At 42.2% G+C, this 20394-nt stretch overlaps 1 protein-coding gene and 1 pseudogene across 1 annotated transcript in view; both read right to left on the bottom strand.

The window, feature by feature from the left end:
- Window positions 1-20394, bottom strand: part of PSTPIP2 (proline-serine-threonine phosphatase interacting protein 2) — a 104088-nt gene that overhangs the window by 60825 nt on the left and 22869 nt on the right. The window contains exon 2 of the mRNA XM_032245249.1: window positions 8167-8267. Coding sequence (XP_032101140.1) covers window positions 8167-8267 — 101 coding nt within the window. The remainder of the gene's footprint in view (window positions 1-8166; window positions 8268-20394) is intronic.
- LOC116528132 lies at window positions 19488-20391 on the bottom strand (annotated as a pseudogene).

Here is a 20394-nt window from a genome sequence, read left to right as displayed (position 1 = left end):
AAGAAAGAAAGAAAGAAAGAAAGAAAGAAAGAAAGAAAGAAAGAAAGAGGGAGAGAGAGAGGGAGGGAAGGAAGGGAGGAAAAAAGGAAGGAAGGAGAAAGAGAAAGAAAGATGGGAGAGAGAGGGAGGGAGGGAGGAAAAAAGGAAGGAAGGAAGGAGAAAGAGAGAGAGAAAGAGAAGAAAGGAAGGAAGGAAGGAAGGAAGGAAGGAAGGAAGGAAGGAAGGAAGGAAGAAAGAAAGAAAGAAAGAAAGAAAGAAAGAAAGAGAAAAGAGAGAAAAGAAAAGAGAGGGAGAGAGAGAGAGAAAGGAAAGAAAAAGAGAGAGAAAAGAAAAGAAGAGAAGAGCCAGGTGCGGTAGCTCACACCTGTAATCCCAGCATTTTAGGAGGCCAAGGCAGGAGGATCACCTGAGGTCAGGAGTTAGAGACCAGCCTGGCTAACATGATGAACCCCTGTTTCTATTAAAAATACAAAAAATTAGCTGGCATGGTGGCATGTGCCTATAATCCCAGCTACTCAGGAGGCCGAGACAGGAGAGTTGCTTGAACCTGTGAGACAGAGGTTGCAGTGAGCCGAGATCGCACCATTGCACTCTTGCTTGGGCAACAAGAGGGAAACTTCATCTCAAAAAAGAAAAGAAAGGAAAGAAAAACAACCCATGACAAACATCAGATACGGCCTTTTCCATCAGGCCTGAAAGCAGCCTCAGGATGAACCTCAATCTAGTACGACAAGTAGCCCCAAAATCAGAGTGAACGGATAAGATGAAATCCTTTTGCCATAAAACCTGACACTTAAATATTTTGCTCAATTTTACTGGATATGCCATTCACAGCACCTCAACTCAATGATAAGTTCCTTGGAAAGATTCATGTTATTAGATCCAAGGGGCTCTCACAGAACATCTCGTATAATCCAAATTTTACGGCTAAGGAAATTGGAACCTAGAAAATTCTAAGGCCTTGAATAATATCAGCGCTGGTTAGTGAGGAAGCCAGGATTAGAAGTCTTCCCAGGTGTCTAAACTCCCATCCCACTACTCTACTTCTGATGTCACTCTTAGCTTCAGTATATTCTTTTGGGCACAGGTGTTCCTTCCAAAAAATAGGTTGAAGTCCCAACCCTCAGCATCTTAGATGGTGATCTTATTTGGAAATAGGGTCATTGCATATGTAATCGTTGAGATAAGGCCATACTGGAGTAGGGTGGCCTCTTAATCCAGTATGACTGGTGTCCTTATAAGAAGACGATGTGGGCTGGGTGTGGTGGCTCACGCCTATAATCCCAGCACTTTGGGAGGCCAAGGCAGGTGGATCACCTGAAGTCAGGAGTTCAGGACCAGCCTGGTCAACATGGTGAAACCTGGTCTCTACTAAAAATACAAAAATCAGTTGGGTGTGGTGGCACACATCTGTAGTCCCAGCTACTCGGGAGGCTGAGGCAGGAGAATTGCTTGAGGTTGCAGTGAGCCAAGATGGTGCCACTGAACTCCTGCCTAGACGACAGTGTGAGACTCCGTGTCAAAAAAAAAAAAAAAAAAAAAGACAATGTGAAGACAGGGGAAGGACACCACAGGATGACAGAGGAAGACATGGGAGTTACACAGCTGCAAGGCAGGACATGCTAAGGATCGCTGATGACACCAAAGACCAAGAGAAAGGAATGGGACACTTTCTCCACTAAAGGCTTCAAAACAGCATGATTCTGACAACATCTTGATTTCGGACTTCTGGCCTATGGAATTGTGAGAGAATAAATTCTGTTATTTAAAGCCATTCGGTTGGAGGCAATTTGTTTCAACATCCCTAAAAAACTAATATAGTACATAATGGCTTGACTGTGACATGGCCAGCTAATGCACAAAGAAATCTGTCATTCCCACCTGTCAATCTGTCCTTAAAGCTGTCCTAAGAAACAGCCAACCACAGTGAGGGTCCCAGAAACAGAGCTGTAACCAGGGCAGGTTGATCACAGCACGTACAGGAGCTTATGGGGAAGAGTACAGAGTTCTAAGGCACTGGGGCTGTAGATTCCCCAGAACAGAGGTGTAGCTGCTATTCTACATGTGGCAAAGAATTCTGGGCATAAAGCGGTTCCAAAAGCATGCTTCCCTCCTCCCTACTCAGTATCCCATTCCAACACACAATTAAGAGAACTGACTTGGCTGCCAAGTTTCTATTCTCCTTTGTAGAATATACCCAACCTTCTCAGGAGACCATTAAATAAAGTGGAAAAACCATCAGACATGAAGGTACCATTAAATAAAGTGGAAAAAATATCAGATACCGTACCTGGCTTTATTACTTATTGATATTATAATCTTGGGCAAGTCATTTAAAGCTCACTCAACTTCAGTGTTCCTATCTGTAAACAGAAGCTAATGATATATTCCCTACTTGCCTTCTACACCTAATATAACAATATTAGTAATGGTTATGGAACTCAGCTAAGGTCAGTGGGTACCATTTGCCCACTATGTATTGTATACCAGCCACTGTTCTGGGCACAGTGTAGTGATTAATAGCACAGATTCCAGGACCCACATTTTCTAGGTTTGAAACCATATCTACCACTTATTTGCTGTCTGACTTTAGGCAAGTTCTATAACCTCTCTGAACCTCAATTTCTTCAATTATAAGATAAGGATGAGAAAACTTACCATACAGAGTTTTTATGAGAATTAAATAATCGATACAAAACACACTATAGGCTGGGCATGGTGGCTCACGCCTGTAATCCTAGCATTTTGGGAGGCTGAGGCGGGTAGATCTTGAGGTCAGGAGTTTGAGACGAGCCTGGCCAAGATGGTGAAACCCTGTCTCTACTAAAAATACAAAAATTAGCCAGGTATGGTGGTAGGCGCCTGTGATCCCAGCTACTTGGGAGGCTGAGGTAGGATAATTGCTTGAAGCCAGGAGGCAGAGGTTGTAGTGAGCCGAGATCGCACCATTACACTCTAGCCTGAGTGACAGAGCAAGAGATTCTATCTCAAAAAAAAAAAAAAAAAAAAAAAAACCGCATTGTAGCTTGCATAGAGTAAGCCTTCAATAAGCAGCAGCTAGTAATACAATCAGCTGATTAACCTTAATGTTAACCTTAATTTTATATTAACTTTAATTTTATAGTTCTCATTTCCTGCTCATATCAGGAGCTCATTATATTACATTTGGCCACATCTGGGGATCTGATGGTGGGAGAGTCCATGGGCTTGGGCTACCAGGGACAAGATGGCTTCATTTTAATTGTTAACCAGTTGAAAGACTTCAGACTAAAGTTCTATGTAAAATATCTCCTTTAAAGAGAAATAAGGCCAGGCACGGTGGCTCACGCCTGTAATCCCAGCACTTTGGGAGCTAAGGCGGGCCAGATCACCTGAGAGCAGGAGTTTAAGACCAGCCTGGCCAATATGGAGAAACCCCATCTCTACTAAACATACACAAATTAGTTGGATGTGGTGGCACATGCCTGTAATCCCAGCTTCTCGGGAGGCTAAGGTATGAGAATTGTCTGAACCCAGGAGGTGGGGGTTGAAATGAGCTGAGATCGCACCACTGTACTCCTTCCTGCCTGGCTGAGGAGAGGAGAGGAGAGAGGACAGGGGAGGGCAGGGGAGGGAAGGAGAAAAATAAGAGGAAAATTTTACCAGGTCTTGGAAAGATGAGGAGAATTTACTTAGGCATCAAGGAAAAAGAAGGACTTTCTAGGTAGGGAAATACTCAAGTAAAGATACAGGCAGAGACATCCAAAGCGTGCTCACCAATAAACCTATCTGGCTGAAACAGAGAGAGGGGGTATAATGAGTGAGACTATGTAAACAGACAGAAAAGAGAAGAATAGTGTGTCTGTGCTGGGAAGTAGCCCATCTCTCCAGATACCCACCAGCCCTTTTGCCGGTGTTGATGAGTCATAAACACATAGCTTGTGTGAGATCCCCATCCTTACCAGCCCCTGGAGCCATTCTGGGTTCTGTCACTTTCTAGATTCCCCTGGTAAATTACTTAAACCTCATCTACAAAGCTACACTTCTGTGCAAAGAGACCTTGTGCAGCCAATGTAAGAGCCAAACGGACGTGTAAGCCTCAATGTTATGGTTATATTATGTAGCTATTCAGATGTTGGCTGTGGTTGCCAGTATCACCGCTATTACTGTTATGCTCTTCCAGCTGAGAGAAGGGTAAACGAAATAAATTCACAATTTACCAATTCACTGATGGAGTGTTTGTTACTCTGTTTTGTAACTTACAGTTAATATGTTACAATATTAACAACTATAACAATTAATCATAGTAGTTATTAACAATTGTTAACAATTATTAATTTGCAACAATTGTTACAATAACCCTGTATAACTTTTCTCATCCTTATGTTACAATTGAAGAAACGGGTTCAGAGAGATTATGGAATTTGCCTAACATCAGACAAGTAATAAGGGGTAATATGGTTTCAAACCTAGGAAAGTTGGACCCTGGAATCTGCCCTATATATCTAGCAAGACTTCAATAAACAGCAGATATTATATAATCTCATTTAATCACCTCTAGCTACCCTCTGAGCTAAACTTATTATTATCATTATTATTATTATTTTGAGACTGAGTCTCACTCTGTTGCCCAGGCTGGAGTGCAATGGCACAATCTTGGCTCACTGCAACCTCTGCCTCCTGGGTTCAAGCAATTCTCATGCCTCAGCCTCCCAAGCAGCTGGGACTATAGGCATGTGCCACCATACCTGGCTAATTTTTTGTAGTTTTAGTAGAGATGGGGTTTCACCATGTTGCCCAGGCTGGTCTTGAATTCCTGACCTCAGGTGATCCACCTGCCTCAGCCTCCCAAAGTGCTAGGATTACAGGTGTGAGCCACTGCACCCAGCATAACCTTATTTTTATATGTCTGCCCTGGTTGCAAGGATCTGCCCTATAGGTGGTAAGAAAAGCAGCCTCCCTGCCCCTCCAGGGCAGCACGTGGAGTGGCTCCTTGCACTGGAGTGACCGTTCTGTCCATCCCCACATGAGTGTAGATGAATTTACTGCAATCCGTCTGGGTACAGCCAAGGAAAAGGCTATTTCCTAGTTTCCGTAATGGAGGTAAAATGTGGCACCGAGGAGCGCAGTGCTGGGTTCCATTCAGGGACGAGCAGGGGGAAGGAGCTCACCAGGAGGTACAGTATCTCCCCCTTCCCCTTGCCGCTTTCTGGGCAGGTTAAACTGCCAGAAATTCAAGATGCCCATGGTAAAACTTTGACACTTTTGGAAAGTCTTAAAAGTACCCCATTCGATATAGGGCATGTTTAGCCATGTACCATGTAAAAGTTTTATAAATGTATGTGTCTTAAATTTGATGAACTCAAAATAATAAATAATGTATGACATTGGACAAGAGGTGGTTGTTCAAAAATAATTATTACATATGACAGTCTGTTATCTCTGTCCCTGTATTTGTGTGTATTTGCCTTTCATTTCTAAGAACCACAAATATCCCAGGGTTCTACATGTAATTTATGACAACTCAGTCAAATAATGTTTAAGACTCAAGGAGGATGTTTCAGTCATATTAGATTATGGCACAAACACAGCCGACGGCGTCCCAGTTCCCAAAAGCATCCTGCACCCACCAGAACAAGAGGAAAGCTGGGCTACCACTCCTAGAGGACTGTCCTTCTGCACATGAATTACCCTTGAACAGGATGCAGTGGAGGAACAAACACACAGGCTCAATGACAGCAGCTTCCTTCCTGCAAGCGTGCCACGAGGAACAGAGGCTCAAAGCCAAGCAGGCCACACACTCAGGGGCTGCATCCCAACACCCAGGGTGTGCCTATCTGACATTCTGATCTAATGTCTGCAGATTCTTCCCGAAAACTGGAAAACACGAGACTGACTTCTTTTTGCTATAAAACCCCAGGGCGAAAAGAGAACATATACCAGAAATACAATATAAATAATCAATAGTTTTTATTCTCCCTATAGTTCCTCCTCTTATGTATTTTTGTGAATCATTTTTTAAAATGAGATTTTAGGCCAGGTGCGGTGGTTAATGCCTATAATCCCAGCACTTTGGGAGGCTGAGGCAGGAAGATCACGAGGTCAGGAGATTGAGACCAGCCTGACCAACATGGTAAAACCCTGTCTGTACTAAAAATACAAAACTTAGCTGGGTGTGGTGGCATGCGCCTATAATCCCAGCTACTCAGGAGGCTGAGGCAGGAGAATTGCTTGAACCTGGGAGGCAAAGGTTGCAGTGAGCCAAGATCTCTGCACCACTGCACTCCAGCCTGAGCAACAAAGTAACACTCTGTCTCAAAAAAAAAAAAAAAAAAATGAAAGTGAGATCTTAGCTTCAGGGTTCTATTTGGACAAGTGTTTTTCAACTGTGGGTCACAACTCATTTGAGCCATAAATCAATTCAGTAGATTATGACCAGCATTTTTTTTTTCTAGAGACAGGCTCTCACTCCGTCACCCAGGCTAGAGTGCAGTGGTGCAATCATAGCTCACTGCAACCTTGAAATCCTGGGCTAAGTGATCCCCCAACTTCAGCCTCCTGGATAGGTGGAGGACTAGCATTTTTAAATTAAACACAATTGGATAAAATAACAGGGTAGTCCTGTTTCATTGTTTTGTTTATGCATGTGTGTACTGGGGTGGCTGCATAAAATATATTTTTTATTGAGGGTCGCATTCAAAAAAGTACAGAAGCCCTGATTTAGACAAACCCCACTGTATCAGGGGACCCTTGGATGGTCCTGCCAGGCAGGCAGTGCTGGGTGCCCTCAGCCAACAGGCACTTCCTTCCCAGATGTATTCCATGGCCATTTCTGCAGATGTATTCCAAGGCCATTTGATTCCCAGGAGGAAATTTATAAAAGCCATAATTGGTGGAGGAACAGAAAAAAAGCAGTCTTCTGCAATCTCTAGATCCTTCATGCTCATGAAACTGTATCCTAGCACTGCTGAAGGAGAGAGGAAGCTCCCCACCAGTGTTTGTAAAAAGCAAGGCACACTTTTTAACTGGGGGTCAACACTGTCAACCATCTTGGGTAGAAAAGAAGGGAGCTGCTTCCTTAAAGGGAGAGGAGCAGCAGCCAACTCCACGGCACTGACAGTGGCCAAGCCTCTCTCGGTTCACCCCTCCTCAGGCCTCCAGGTCCTCTGGACCTTTGGGATGACTCAAGGAGACAGGCCTCACCATCCAAGGGCCGGGTAACCAGTGTGAGTAAGTTTGATTATTACCTAATCTTCTCTTGAGTAGAAAGGGAGAGTTGACGGAAAACTCTTTGATGTCTGTATCTCTGGGTTCTGAGTCTTTCACTTACTGCCTTACAAATAGAACCTGTTCATTAATTTTCAAATTAATTAAGATTCATCTTGGCAAGGATCCTGATCTTTGGCCCCAAATCCTCTTATATTCCTTCATCTAGAACCTCTGTAAAATGGAATATTCTAGATGAATAAGTTTCCACAAAACTAAGTCTCTTTAAAGAAAAAAAGTCTTATCCATTTTTAAAAAGAAGAAGAAAAGAAAATCCTGTGAACCACACCAGTTACCCATGGATCACCATGCCCTGGCACCCCCAGGAGCTTTGCGATCGGCTCCACAGCTTTCCCATGGCTCCTCATCCTCCTGGTCTCTGAGCTGGAATCTGCCTGCCTCTAACCACTTGGGCCATGTGATTCGCACCTCAAGCTTGCAGTTCTCCCAGATATCCAGGTACTTCTTTATCTGTCAAATCCACCTCACCCTCTGAGGGCCACCACAAGGACCTACTCCTCCATGAAGCCACCCTGTCCTCTTTATTTTCTTCTTCCTTTCCTCCCTTCCCTCCCTCCCCTCCTTCCTTCCTCCCTCTCTCCTTCCTTTTTCCTTTCCTCTCCTTTTCTTCTTTGCCAACCCTCAGCAATCTCCTCCCATGGGGTCTTCCAGTGTTATTTCTAACACACTACCAAGTATATTTTGTTTCTTAATACAATTTGTTCACGCTTTCATCATACATCTTATGTGCCAAATTGGTTTCTAAGAAGTATCATATGCTTCTCGGGTGTCACTCCATAACCTAGAGTAGAGGGTCTTCAGAACATCAAACACAAATGAAAAATAGGCCATTGTTCCTTGTCCGTGTGGGGACATCTTGGCCCCCCTCTTGACCTTTTCAGAGAGGACAGAGCATCATACCTTTCTTTTAGAAAATCTTCAAACTCTTTGCAGTTCTTGCGGCCATTGTTCAGATGCTGGATGATGCTGTCGTAGCCGATGGTGCTGAGGATGTCTGCACTCTGGGGAAAAGACAACATGGGGTCAGACCAGGAAAGGAATGGAAGGCAGCCCCAAGGCCGGTGAGAAGATGGGACAGAAAAGGTGGGAAGCCAGCAATGGAACGTTGCTGAGTCACTTTGAGATGGTGCAGGGACCCCACCTTAGGAGCCTGTCAGGCTGCTTTACCCTCACCATGGAGATAAAGGAACATGTTTCAATTCCTTCAAGGAAAATTCCAGGCATCTAGCTAGCCCTGCAACCAGAAATTAGGGAACTGAATGAATAATCCACTAAAAAATAAGATAATAATAACTTCAGTAACTTCAACTATAGCCACCCAAGTAAGTCATGGTCACAAGATATTTGGTTTCCTATAGAAAGAAAGATAACATCTTACATACATCCTTGAGTTGTTTTTCAGAAACCAGGACTCCCACTCGATGACAAATGCTGATCACACTCATGTTGACCTTCAACAGATTGGAACCAGAAAACGGATGAGGAAATTCCCGAAATTCCTCAGTCCCTAACTCACTTTGGAATCCCCACTCATTCCTACCTTTAAAAACTCTTGCCTGTAAGCCATCATGTCCCTTCTCCTTGCTTGGCACCCTGCAATAAATGCCTTTCTTTCTGTAACTGCAAACCTTTGTGTCAGTGTTTGGCTTTGCTGTGCCGAGTGAGCAGACCCAAGTTCAGTTCAGTAACACTTTACCTCCAAGACACAGGTAGCCAAGAAGAACAATGAAAGAAGTAGAAACACATGTAGCTGTGAGTTTTGTAATTGATGAGGCTGAAGGGCCATAAAACTGGAAGTAACAGATGAATCAAAGGCACGTGGGTGAGGGAGCTGGCTGGCCCGAGGCCCCTCTATGGATCCTCTACTCAAGCCCAAAATCAGGCCTGGCTTATGTTTTGCATTTTTAGTAGAGATGGGGGTCTCTCCATGTTGCCCAGTCTGGTCTTGAACTCCTGACCTCAAGCAATCTGCCTGCCTTGGCCTCCCAAAGTGCTGGGCACAAGCCGCCATCCTTGGCCAAAATTTTTAATTAGCAGTTTATTTATATTTTATTTTACTGTCCTCTCCAAGGTTGGAGGGAGCAGGCTAAGTCCCCTAAACCAATAGCCTCAGATGCAGTACATTTTAAAAATCAAGCCAACAAGTCCCCAAACCAACAAATCAGTATACTAAGTAACACTCCACAGTGTCCACCCACTAAGGAGGCTGGCTCCCTAGTTTCTACCCCCGAATGCATACAGTGGGTTGTCTGTTTCAGACTATAGTCCCTGAGAGGTTGGCTAGCTGGCCTCTGGGTGTGCCCTGGGGAGTTTTGAACTCATCCACTCCAACCTAGCCAAGGTAAACCAATCCTTCCAAGCCCCAGTTTGCAGAAGGAAGTATGGCTCTGTATGGGATAAGGGGTTTCTAAAGATACCTCTCTACCCAGCCCTGAATACTAGAAAAGCAGAATTTCTCTCTTCCATTTGCTGCCACTTATGATGGCCTAGTTGAGCAGACAGCAGTCCCAGAAAGACCCAGTAGGACACAGGCCTGGGGCTGATTTCAACTTGATAGCCTAACAAGCCACGTTGCCTTGCACTTTTTAAACGGACCTACAAAAGCATCATAATTTTTACAGGTTATGAATCTAAGTTAGAAATGTTTAATTCTATGCTTTGTGACTGATGTTTGAGCAAATCTTAGAAAGCCCAAGCAGCTTCCACCAAAGCTTCACTTGTGCACTGGTCTCTTCCATACATACCCCTCTGTCTTAACCAGGAAGGCATCTAACTGCCCCTGAAATGCAGCGCTCAGCAGCAGCTCTAAGAGGATGCTTACATTATCCTCTCCTGAATCCAGATCTAGACCCTCAATTCCCAGGTTTTCTGGAAGTCTTCTCTGAGCAGCCCCAGTTCTCCCTTCTCTAGATTCTCAGAGTCCCTAGCATCTGAATTTGTTGTTCACTATCATGACTGTGAATACCTTTCTGCCCCAACTCTACTGCAAGTGCTTGCAGCTTCTTTCAAGCCTTGAATTCCCTCACACCTCCTCCCCCAAAAAAATCTATCTTAATATTATTCACATCAAAGGCCTACAGTAAAATTCCACAAAATGAAAAGGCCTCTTGTGCTTGCTGCCAGATGCATCAGAAGAGACAATGAACAGATTCCTGAGTGATCAATGAATAAGTCCCAAATGGTCAGTGTCAAAATTGGTTTGTAGACAGGAGTCTTTGCTCTTCCCAGAGGAAGACACTGGGCTTCCTGTTTTCTTTCTTTCTTTCTTTCTTTTTTAATTTTGAAACAGGACCTCACTCTGTCACCCAGGCTGGAGTGCACTGGCATGAACACCGCTCACTGCAGCCTCAATCTCTTAGGCTCAAGCAATCCTCTTGCCTTAGCCTCCCAAGTAGCTGGGACTATAGGCACACCACCATACTTGGTTAATTTTTTTTTTCTTTTTTAGTAGAGGTGAGGATTTGCTGTGTTGCCCAGGCTGGTCTCAAGCTTCTGAGCTCAAGTGATCCTTCAGCTTCAGTCTCCCAAAGTGCTGGGATTACAGGCATGAGCCACCATACCCAGCCCCTTTTTCTTAATTAAGGATGTGGAAGCTCTTTGAGTAGGACGGCACGGGTGGAACCAGGCCAGGGTTTCCTGGAAACACAAACCAAAACCACAGACCTCCCAGCTGCCAGGCGTTAAAAAACCAGAATTGCTGCCTTAGAGGAGTGGCTGGACTGCAGACACAACCAAGAAAGGAAATCCCCAGGAGAAAACAAAAAGTGCTGAAGGGCATGTTCAAAGTGCTGGAGGACTTGGTCTGGAAACTCCTGCCCATGGTACTCAGAGAACACAGGTGGTAAGTTGACTGACAAAAATAAAAATAGGAGGGCCAAGCAAGAAAAAGGGCTCCACGATACACCAAGACATCCTCTAGCATAGGTATCTATTTTGTATCATGAGTTAACATCTTTTAAAAAATCAGTTAACTCTTTAACGCGTACCTGGATTATGCCCAAACTATCATCCACAGTAGTTTCCATATTAACCGTGCTTGAGAAATGTCTGTTAATTACATATCAACTAATATGAAGTACTAAAATGTTTACAAAGCCAGCATAAGATAGAGTTCCTGCAATCAGTTCCTACCATTCAGAGAGTTAGTAAAAGACATGTACATAAAATAAACGTGTGCACAAGGAAAATTAGAAACTAGTACTGAAGACTATACAGAGAAAATATTTAATGAATGCAGTAGACAAGGGAGGACAGGTTAGGGTCATCAGAGATGAAAATAAATAAAATTTAAATTGAGTCTTTTAAAACTACGGGCACTGGCCAGGCACAGTGGCTCATGCCTGTAATCCCAGTATTATGGGAGGCCAAGGCAGGCAGATCACGTGAGGCCAGGAATTCAAGATCATCCTGGTCAACATGGTGAAACCCCATCTCTACTAAAAATACAAAAATTAGCTGGGTGTGGTGGTGCGTGCCGGTAGTCCCAGCTACTCGGGAAGCTGAGGTAGGAGAATCACTTGCACCCAGGAGGTGGAGGTTGCAGTGAGCTGAGATGGTGCCACTGCACTCCAGCCTGGCGACAGAGTGAGACTCCATCTAAAATAAAATAAAATATAAAACTTCTAGCACTCACCAGAGAAATTGGAAAATATTTCAAACCAATTGATAGCAAAATAAAAAAGAAAGAAATATGTAAGATGTAGCAAAACAGGGAAACTTATAGTTATAAAGCCTTATATTAGAAAAGAAACCATGGTTTTAAAATTAATGAGCTGCCGGGCACGGTGGCTCAAGCCTGTAATCCCAGCACTTTGGGAGGCCGAGGCGGGTGGATCACGAGGTCAAGAGATCGAGACCATCCTGGTCAACACGGTGAAACCCCGTCTCTACTAAAAATAAAAAAAAATTAGCTGGGCATGTTGGCACGTGCCTGTAATCCCAGCTACTCGGGAGGCTGAGGCAGGAGAATTGCCTGAACCCAGGAGGTGGACGTTGCGGTGAGCCGAGATCACGCCATTGCACTCCAGCCTGGGTAACAAAAGTGAAACTCTGTCCCCCCCAAAAAAAAAAAAAAATTAATGAGCTAAGCTTTCATTTCTAGTAATTAGAAAGAGAAGAACAAATTAAATCTGTAGTAAATAGAAGAAAGGAAATAAAAACAGTAGAATACAATGAAATAGAAATGTACAAATAGAGAAAATTAATAAAACCAAAAACTTATCCTTTGAAAAGTTTAATAAAATCAATAAGCCCACAGCTAAATTGACCAAAAAACAAGATAGATAGGGAAAACACAAATTACCACTATCAGGATGAAAGAGGGAACATTAATACAGATTTCAATAAATATTCTACAGATGTTAAAATAAGGGAATATTATGAATTATGATGAAACATCTTTGAAGGACACAAATTACCAAAATCAACATAAAAAACAGATATCTGAATAGCCCCGTATCTTTAAAGAAATTGAATACATAATTTAACACTTTCCCACAAAAAAAGCATGAGACTCAGATGAATTCACTGTTGAAGTCTATCAAACATTTAAGGAAAAAAGTAACACTATTTGCACTCAAAGCTTTTCAGAAAATAGAAAAATACTTCTGAACTTGTTTTATGAGACTAGTATAACTCTGTTATCAAAAAAAGATAAGGGCATAGTTTTTTTAAAATTACAGAAAAATATCTCTCATAAACAGAGATATAAAAACATTTGCCAAACAAGGACTTCATGACTAAAACACCAAAAGCAATGGCAACAAAAGCCAAAATAGACAAATGGGATCTAATTAAATTTAAGAGCTTCTAATGATAGCAAAAGAAACTACCATTAGAGTGAACCCGCAACCAACAGAATGGGAAAAAATGTTTGCAATTTACCCATCTGACAAAGGGCTAATATTCAGAATCTACAAAGAACTTAAACAAATTTACAAGAAAAAACAACCCCATCAAAAAGCGGGCAAAGAAGTGTCTTTTGAGAAGACATTTATGCAGTCAACAAACATGAAAAAAAGCCATCATCACTGTTCATTAGAGAAATCCAAATCAAAACCACATTGAGAAGTATCTCAACTATCTCACTCCACTCAGAAAGGTGATCATTAAAAAATCAGGAGACAACAGACGCTGGAGAGGATGTGGAGAAATAGAAACGGTTTTATACAGTTGGCGTGGGTGCAAATTAGTTCGACCATTGTGGAAGACAGTGTGGCGATTCCTTCTAGAAATAGAAATACCATTTGACCAAGCAATCCCATTACTGGGTATATACCCAAAGGATTATAAAACATTCAATTATAAAGACACATGTACATGTATGTTTATTGAGGCACTGTTTACAATAGTAAAGACTTGGAACCAACCCAAATGCCCATCAATGATAGACTAGATAAAGAAAATGTGGCACATACATACCATGGGTTACTATGCAGCCATAAAAAAAGGATGAGTTCATGTCCTTTCCAGAGACATAGATAAAGCTGAAAACCATTATTCTCAGCAAACTGACATAAGAACAGAAAACCCAACACCACATGTTCTCACTCATAAGTGGGTGTTGAACAATGAGAACACATGGACACAAGGAAGGGAACATCACACACTAGGGCCTGTTGGGGGGTGGGGGGACTAGGGGAGGGATAGCAGGGGGTGGGAGATTGGGGAGGGCTAACATTAGGAGAAAAACCTAATGTAGATGATGGGGGATGGATGCAGCAAACCACCATGGGACATGTATACCTATGTAACAAACCTGCACATGTACCCCAGAACTTAAAGTATAATTTTAAAAAAGCATTTGCCAAAAAGCATAACACATAATGAACAAGTGGTAGCTCAACAACACAAGGTAAACTTTTTTTTTTTTTGAGTCAGAGTCTGGGTCTGTTGCCCAGGCTGGAGTGCAGTGGGGTGATCTCGGCTCACTGCAATCTCTGCCTCCAGGGTTCAAGCAATTGTCCTGCCTCAGCCTCCAAGTAGTTGGGATTACAGGCACTTGCCACCACACCTAGTTAATTTTTGTATTTTTTTAGTAGAGATGGGGTTTTACCATGTTGGCCAGGCTGGACCTCAAGTGATCCGCCCACCTTGGCCTCCCAAAGTGCTGGGATTACAGGCATGAGCCACCGTGCCCAGCCTAGTTTAACTTTTGAAAGTCAATTAATATAACTCACCATGTTAACAGAAAAATATAAGAAATGTCATATAATCATCTTAATAGATGCAGAAAAAGGATATGAAAGATCTCAATACCAACTCACAATAGAAAATCAACCAATTATTAAGAGAATGGAATGTCCTCAATCTGACAAATAGTATCTACAAAATAGTATCACCATCTACTTAATCGTGAAAGACTGAGTACTTCCTTCCTAAGATCAGGAACAAGGCAAGGATGACTGCTCTCACTACTTCTATTCAACACACTGAATGTCCTAGCCAGTGCTAGGCAAGAAAAAGAAGTAAACAACATACATATTGGAAAGGAAAAAGTAAAACTGCCTTATTTGCAGACAACATGATTACAGCCATAGAAAATTCTAAGAAGTTTACCAAAAAAGTTACTGAAACTAGTAAGTTTAACAAGGTTACAGGAAACAAGGTCAATATACGAAAATCTATAGTATTTCTATATACCATTGGCAAAAAAAAAAAAAAAGGAAAGAAAAAATGTAAACATTTATTTATAATGGCATAAAAAAGATAAATTATACAAGGATAACACAAGAAGTTTTGCAAGATTTCTTCACTGAAAATAACAAAAAAGTATGGCAAAAAAAAAAACAAAAAGGAAGATGACCTAAATAAAGGTAGATATATGCCATGCTTGTGGATTGAAGGAGTGAATATTGTTAAAATACCAGTTTCCCCAAATTGATGTATAGATCTAACACAGTTCCATCAAAATCCCAAAAGTCTTTTCTGTAGAAATTTGTAAATTAAGCCTAAAATGTGTAAGGAATTATAAAGGACCTAGAATAGGCAAAAGAAAAAGTTCTTTCTTCGCTGAGAGCTTCAAAGATGACAAAGAAAAGAAGGAACAATGGTTTGGCCAAAAAGGGCCACGGCCATGGTCAGCCTATTCACTGCACGAACTGTGCCCAATGTGTGCCCAAGAACAAAGCCATTAAGAAATTCGTCATTTGAAACATAGTGGAGGCTGCAGCAGTCAGGGATATTTCTGAAGCAAGCATCTTTGATGCCTATGTACTTCCTAAGCTCTATGTGAAGCTACATTACTGTGTGAGTTGTGCAATTCACAGCAAAGTAGTAAGGAATCGATCTCATGAAGCCCACAAGGATCGAACACCCCCACCCTGATTTTGACCTGTGGGTGCTGCCCCACGACCCCCACCAAAACCCATGTAAGGAGCTGAGTAAAAGATTGAAGACAACTATTCTCTGGAGAAAAATAAAATGGAAATTGTACTTGATATTGCCTATAAGGACTTCATGACCAAAACACCAAAAGCATTGGCAACAAAAGCCAAAATAGGCAAATGGGGCCTAATCAAACTCCAGAGCTTCTGTACAGCAAATGAAACAGTCATTAGAGTGAATCAGCAACCAACAGAATGGGAAAAAATTTTTGCAATCTACCCATCTGACAAAGGGCTGATATCCAGAATCTACAAAGAACTAAAACAGATTTACAGGAAAAAAACAAACAAGCCCATTCAAAAGTGGGCAAAGGATATGAACAGACACTTTACAAAATAAGGCATACATGAGGCCAACAAACACATGAAAAAATGTTCATCATCACTGGTCATTAGAGAAATGCAAATCAAAACTACATTGAGATACCATCTCACACCAGTTAGAATGGCAATGATTAAAAAATCTGGAGACAACAGATGCTGGAGAGGGTGTGGAGAAATAGGAACACTTTTACACTGTTGGTGGGAGTATAAATTAGTTCAACCATTGTGGAAGACAGTGTGGCGAGTCCTCAAGGACCTAGAAATAGAAATTCCATTTGACCCAGCAATCCCATTACTGGGTATATATCCAAGGGATTATAAATTGATCTACTATAAGGACACATGCACACAAATGTTCATTGCAGCACTGTTTACAATAGCAAAGACCTGGAACCAACCCAAATGCCCATCGATGATAGACTAGACAGGGAAAATGTGGCACATATACACCATGGAATATTATGCAGCCATAAAAAACGATGAGTTCATGTCCTTTGTAGGGACATGGATGAACCTGGAAACCATCATTCTCAGCAAACTGACACAAGAACAGAAAATCAAACACCACATGTTCTCACTCATAGGTGGGTGTTGAATAATGAGAACACGTGGACTCAGGGAGGGGAGCATCACACACTGGGGTCTGTTGGGGGGAAATAGGGGAGGGACAGCAGGGGGTGGGGAGTTGGGGAGAGATAGCAAGGGGAGAAATGCCAGATATAGGTAATGGGGAGGAAGGCAGCAAATCACACTGCCATGTGTGTACCTATACAACAATCTTGCATGTTCTTCACATGTACTCCAAAACCTAAAATGCAATTAAAAAAAAAGAAAAAGAAAAAAATAATTTAAAGAAGAACAAAGCTGGAGGACTCAGACCGCCTGACTTTGAAATTCTTCTCAACCCAGGTGTGGTGGTGCACACCCACATCTGTAGTCCCAGCTACTCAGGAGACTGAAGCCGGAAAATTGCTTGAGCCCAGGAGATTGAGGCTGCAGTGGGCTTTGCACCACTGCACTCCAACCTGGACGACACAGCAAGAGCCTGCCTCAGCAACAACAACAAAAAGAAAACAACTTTTTTTGAAGTTATGGTAATTGAAACAGTATGGTACCTCTCAGAGGATAGACAAATAGACCAACAGAACAGAATAGAATCCAGAAATAGAATCTTTATATATGGTCACTATATTTCTGGATTCTATTCTGTTCTTTGTTGAAAGTTAGTTGACCTCACTTATATATGGTCAACTGACTTTCAACAAAGTTGCCAAAGCTATTCAACAGGAAAATGGTAGTCTTTCCAACAAACGGCTCTGGAATAACTGCATAAATCTGTTGGCGGGGAAAACCTCTACTCAATCCATTCTGCAGGCCTCTGAGAACTTATTTCTATGCTTCTTTTCTACCTCTTCTATCCTGCCATGGCCTCTGGGCAGAAGCGTAGGGAGTAGAGGGGACGCAAACAGCACCCGCAGTCTACAAAGCCACCATCAGGATAACAGGCGCAGCTGCTAAGCATCACACACCTAGTTCTGTGCTGCATCTCCAGCCCACTCCTATCATGATGCCTGCTATACGGTCTCTATAGACTTGGGTTCCAGGGACCACTACATTAGAATCACTCAGGCAGCTTGTTAAACAAGCAGACCCCTCAGTCCCAACCCAGACCTGCTAATTCTGAACCTCGGGCGGGGCATGACACTCTTCACCTTTTTTTTTTTTTTTGAGGTGGAGTTTCACTCTTGCTGCCCAGGCTGGAGTGCAATGGTGCAATCTCGGCTCACTGCAACCTCTTCCTCCCAAGTCCAAGCAATTCTCCCGCCTCAGCCTCCTGAGTAGCTGGGATTACAGGCATGCGCCAGGCCGCCTGGCTAATTTTGTATTTTTACTAGAGACGAGGTTCCACCATGTTGGTCAGGCTGGTCTTGAGCTCCCGATCTCAGGTGATCTGCCCGCCTCAGCCTCCCAAAGTTCTGGGATTACAAGTGTGAGCCACCGTGCCCAGCCCACTCTCTGTCTTTCTATATCCCTTTCAAGTGACTGGAATGCAGTTTGACAATTGTGGCCATACAAAATACAAAAGACTAAAAGAATCATCATGGTTCCTGCCTAGAGGAGCTTACAAGAAGAATAAAGCAGGATGCAGATCTGTGAAAATAAAGAACACTACAGAATGGGGAGGTGAGAGAATGACTTTCAGAAGTGCAAAGAAGAGGCCAGATAAGACCCTCCATGGTCTGCATTTCATTTTAAAAACCTCCCATCTGGAGCGAAACATGCAAATTGGCAACAATGGCTTTGGGAAGCCCAGAGAGCCCCACTAGAAGAGGGAGGAGGCCAGTTACTTTGCATTTCATACAAAGGCTGCAGTTTGTTTGGTGCCTGGGCATAGGGTACCTAAGTGTGCTGCACTTTGCATTCAAGGACCACAACATGTTCCATAAACACAGTGAGACAGGAGCTCTTTCTATGTTTTACAGGTGGAGGAAACAAGACACTAGGAAGCCTTCCTTATCCGCTTTCCTTATTACTGCTTCCAACTGCTATGAAAATCTGTAACTCTCAACTAACAATATGAGCCAAATCTCTCAGTTATTTATTAACAGCTATAAGACAATTGCAGATGGAATAAAGACCAGGAAGTTCATTTTACCTCCCTATGCTGCCACCTTGATCTCTCTTTCCTATTTACTTACCGCCCTATGAGGTAAAACCAAATAGATCAAATTCTGCATGTATGGATTATTATTAATTAATATTAATAATTATGTCTAGGGCCAGGTGCAGTGGCTTATGCCTGTAACCCCAACATTTTGGGAGGCCAAAGCAGGCGGATCATGAGGTCAGGAGTTCAAGACCAGCCTGGCTAACATAGTAAAACCCCATCTCTACTAAAAATACAAAAATTAGCCTGGCATGGTGATGCACTCCTGTAGTCTCAGCTATTTGGGGGGCTGAGGCAGGAGAATTGCTTGAACTTGGGAGGCAGATGTTGTGGTAAGCCAAGATCACGCCACTGCACTCCAGTCTGGGCAACAGAGGAAGACTCTGCCTCAAAAAAAAATAAAAAATAAAAAATAAAAAAATTATGTCTAATATACATTGAGTACTTGCTGTGTGCCAAGTAGCATACCAAGTAGTTTGCATGGAATATCTTGTTGAATCCTTACCACAATCGTATGACATAGGTATCATTATTATCTTCCTATGAAGGACAAGCCTTTGAGGCTCAAAATCTGCATTTTCAAACAGACAATACTCTGAATTTTTAAACCACTCTACTACATAGCTTCTCTTATTTGAGGGCAAGGACCGTATCTAGCTTTTTGTCCATTAGTCCATTTCCTTGCAATTCTAGATGGAAAACACCCAGGCTTTCATGCCACACTTCAGTTTGAGTGCCGATTCTACCATTCACATGCTATGTGACTTTTTTTTTTTTTTTAAGAGTCAGGAAAGCTTTTATTTTCACTGTCACATATGAAGAATGAACTAAACACTTAACATGGAAAGTAAAACTTAAATGAGGGATTCAGGACATTTCCCAAGGGGTCGTATGACCAATTTAAAAGTTGGCATGATGTGCCTAAAACAACACATTAATTCTTTTACTTATAATAAAGGTACAGATGTGCTGATAGTCATGCTGACATGTACACATGAAATATTCCTAAACAAAATTAAAAGAAAACAAAATACATGCTATGGCAATCTTGAAAAGTCAGGGAGCTCAATAAACATTCAGAGTATGTTCTCACAATAAAAGCATTAAACACTTGGTAATTAACATAATATGGAAAAAATGAGAAAATATACAGGATGAAAGATGAGGAGTACACATAGGAAATTTTTGTGATTTTCTTCATTTTGGTTCTATCGCTTTCTTGTCTTCAGGAGAGAAGACTTTGACTTCAAAAGTAAACAAAATATTTAAGAAGGGAATTCACATCTTTCTGTTCTATAAGGTACTCTTGTGCTATTTTCTCAGCAGTCCATGTTTCTGGATAAAGTTTATGATTATTGAGAAGTGTCAATGCTTCCACAATAGAAATTTTGCCTTTGGGGACACTCTTAATATTTATCATATCAAAGTCTTGGTCTTTTGGCAATCTGAATTCCTCTGGCTCTTGTGTTTCAGCAGCTTTTACCTGCACGGAAGACACAGGATCTTTGGAATCAACATACACATCTTTTAGAAACGACAGTAGTTTGTCATCTTTACGAGCAATCTCTCCCTTAATTTCTGGGTTGACAGCCATCTGCTTTTGCAGGACGCTATTGGTAGAGGGGTGCCTGGGAGCGGGAGAGGGCTTCATCTTGCTGATTTCCCGCTCCGCTCTGTTTTCTACATTGAAATTTCTGATCCCGCGAATCACCAAGCACCCCATTTCTTCATAACATGATGCTCTCAGGTTCA

The sequence above is a fragment of the Sapajus apella genome, unplaced genomic scaffold (assembly GCF_009761245.1).
Source record: "Sapajus apella isolate SASKATOON/1434 unplaced genomic scaffold, GSC_monkey_1.0 scaffold57, whole genome shotgun sequence".
NCBI classification, from domain to species: domain Eukaryota; kingdom Metazoa; phylum Chordata; class Mammalia; order Primates; family Cebidae; genus Sapajus; species Sapajus apella.
Note: the sequence above shows the minus strand (reverse complement) of the source record. Positions and strands in the feature narration are given on the sequence as shown.